The following is a 2,076-nucleotide window of genomic DNA, read 5'->3' as shown; positions in this document are numbered from 1 at the left end:
TTTAAGTCTGAGCACCATCTGGTGGTTTATTCAGACATTGATTCAGCTCCACCTTTGCCTAATTAGGGACAAGGTAAATAAAGCAGGTGAACTTGGAGAATGTAGCACCTTCCTTCTCTTCTCTTTCAATTTCTATTTCTCTAGTTGTGTGGCCCTGGGAAAGTCATTTAAGGCACCAGGCAGTCTGACATCAGTGCCTATGGTTAGAACAAAGATTTAAGGATGTAAAGGACTTCAGAGAACACCTAATTCCAAACCCCTCACTTAACCTCAATCTATCTGTCTCAGTTTCCTCATCAATAAACTGAAGATAATTACATCTATCTCCCAGGGTTGTTTTAAGTTTGTAAAGTGTTTTGCAAACCTTAAAATCTCTCTCTTCATGATAATTTGCTCTAATTTTTTCAGGGTAGGGTTTAAAATTTTTATTTTCAAATACAGAAACAGCAATGTGGAAATTCAACAAGTTACAAAGTTGGAAAAGTAATTTCGAAACCATCTCTCCTTACATACAGGTCAATAATCTTTTACTGAAAAAATAAAAATATGGCTGCTGGGTTAAATAAGTACTGATGGGGTATTGATAGGTGGTACATAGATTCGATGATAACTGAATCTCTATGTTCGTAAATATTCTTGGGCCAGTAACTTGATCTGGGTAAGGATTTCAGGGAGAGGCTGTTAAGGTGACAACAAGGTTTATTAAATTAACAGGGATAGGAGTAAGGGAAGGGATAGGGATGAACTAACTAGGAACAGTTCTGGATTCCCTCCCACCAAGGTCCAACAGGATTTATTTAGGCTGCAGAAATGGTATTCACAGGAGATGGTCATCTTAAGAATTACCTATTTTCTATATTTGTTGTAAATTGTATTTAAAAACAACTATGTAGCTGTGCAACTTAGCAGAAGCTTTAAGTGCTATTCTTTTCTCCTTTAGTTTTTTTGGATGAAAATGTCCAGTATTAAAATATAAAGTATGGAGCAAAAAAATCTCGAAACGTCAATTCTGGCGAGAAATCGGGAAAGGTTAAGGTATGATTGCAATACTTCCCCTCCATGTTCTGCAACCCAGAACCCTCTTTATCCTGTTAATTGTATTTCACATTTAATCTGCAAATTGGACTTTCATCACCCCTCCCGCCTTTGAGTTTTTACTTTTTTTTTTGCCGTTCTCTTACCACTGTATCTAGACAACAACACACCAAATTCTTAGATTGAACTAGGAAAATAGTTTGCATTTCGTAGTTTGAATTTTTTGGCGGGAAACAGGAAACATGAGGAAGTAGGGCCCGACTGCCAATCACAAGGTGAGCCAGCCTCCCTTCCCCCGACATCCACGCGCCAAAATTCCAAACAAGCCACTTCACCTCGGTTTCCGCTACCTCCGCGGCGCTCCGAGGCGCCGGGACTACAGAACGGAAAGAAGAAGTTCCTTTGGACCCTAGCCAATCCCTCCAAACGGCTAGAGTTCTCTTTCTCCATCCCCATTTCTCGGACTGAGAGCGGGCCAGAGGGGTGTCCCCGACCTGGCCGGGGGTGTCCGTGCCCCAAGTGGCCACATTGCTACGAAGAGAGGCGGAGTCTGCCGCGCAGGGATCTGGGGCGGCCCCGTGTATGCTGGCGGGGAGCTTGTGGCGCCAGAATTCGTAGCGCCGAAGTGCCCGGCGCGACTGCCACCTCCTCCTGGCCCGCTCTAGTTCCTCATTTGCCTGGAGGAGAAGAAAATGGTGATCCTACGCAGCAGCTCTGAGCTGCTTGGCCGCTCCTCGGCCTCTGCCGCGGCGCGGAGCTCGGCCGCAGACACGGGTGGCGCCAACTTCTCGGATCCCCTGGACTCGAGCTCTGAGTTCCTCACGCTGGAGCCCCTCGGCAGCCGGAGGAGGCAGCTGCGGTCTAGCAGCGCCATGGGCAAGGCGGCGGCTACCGCCTCCGCCCCGGCCTCCGCCGCAGCCACCCCCGCTTGTGTGGTGAGTGCGGAGCGGGTGCTTCTGGGCCCGGGAAGAAGGGAGGCAGGCGGGCCGGCGGCCGACCACACGCGCCGCTCGGGGTGGCGGGGACTGGGCTATGTCGCAG

The 2,076-nt window shown here is 48.2% G+C and overlaps 1 protein-coding gene across 1 annotated transcript in view; it reads left to right on the top strand.

The window, feature by feature from the left end:
- Positions 1-416: 416 nt before the first annotated feature.
- ATAD2 (ATPase family AAA domain containing 2) overlaps positions 417-2,076 on the top strand; it is an 81,634-nt gene continuing 79,974 nt past the window's right edge. Inside the window, exon 1 of the mRNA XM_044668998.1 lies at positions 417-1,970. Coding sequence (XP_044524933.1) covers positions 1,728-1,970 — 243 coding nt within the window. The 5' untranslated portion in view covers positions 417-1,727. The remainder of the gene's footprint in view (positions 1,971-2,076) is intronic.

This window comes from Gracilinanus agilis, chromosome 1 (genome assembly GCF_016433145.1).
Source record: "Gracilinanus agilis isolate LMUSP501 chromosome 1, AgileGrace, whole genome shotgun sequence".
Classification (NCBI taxonomy): Eukaryota; Metazoa; Chordata; class Mammalia; order Didelphimorphia; family Didelphidae; genus Gracilinanus; species Gracilinanus agilis.
This window is presented reverse-complemented; position numbering and strand designations above follow the sequence as displayed.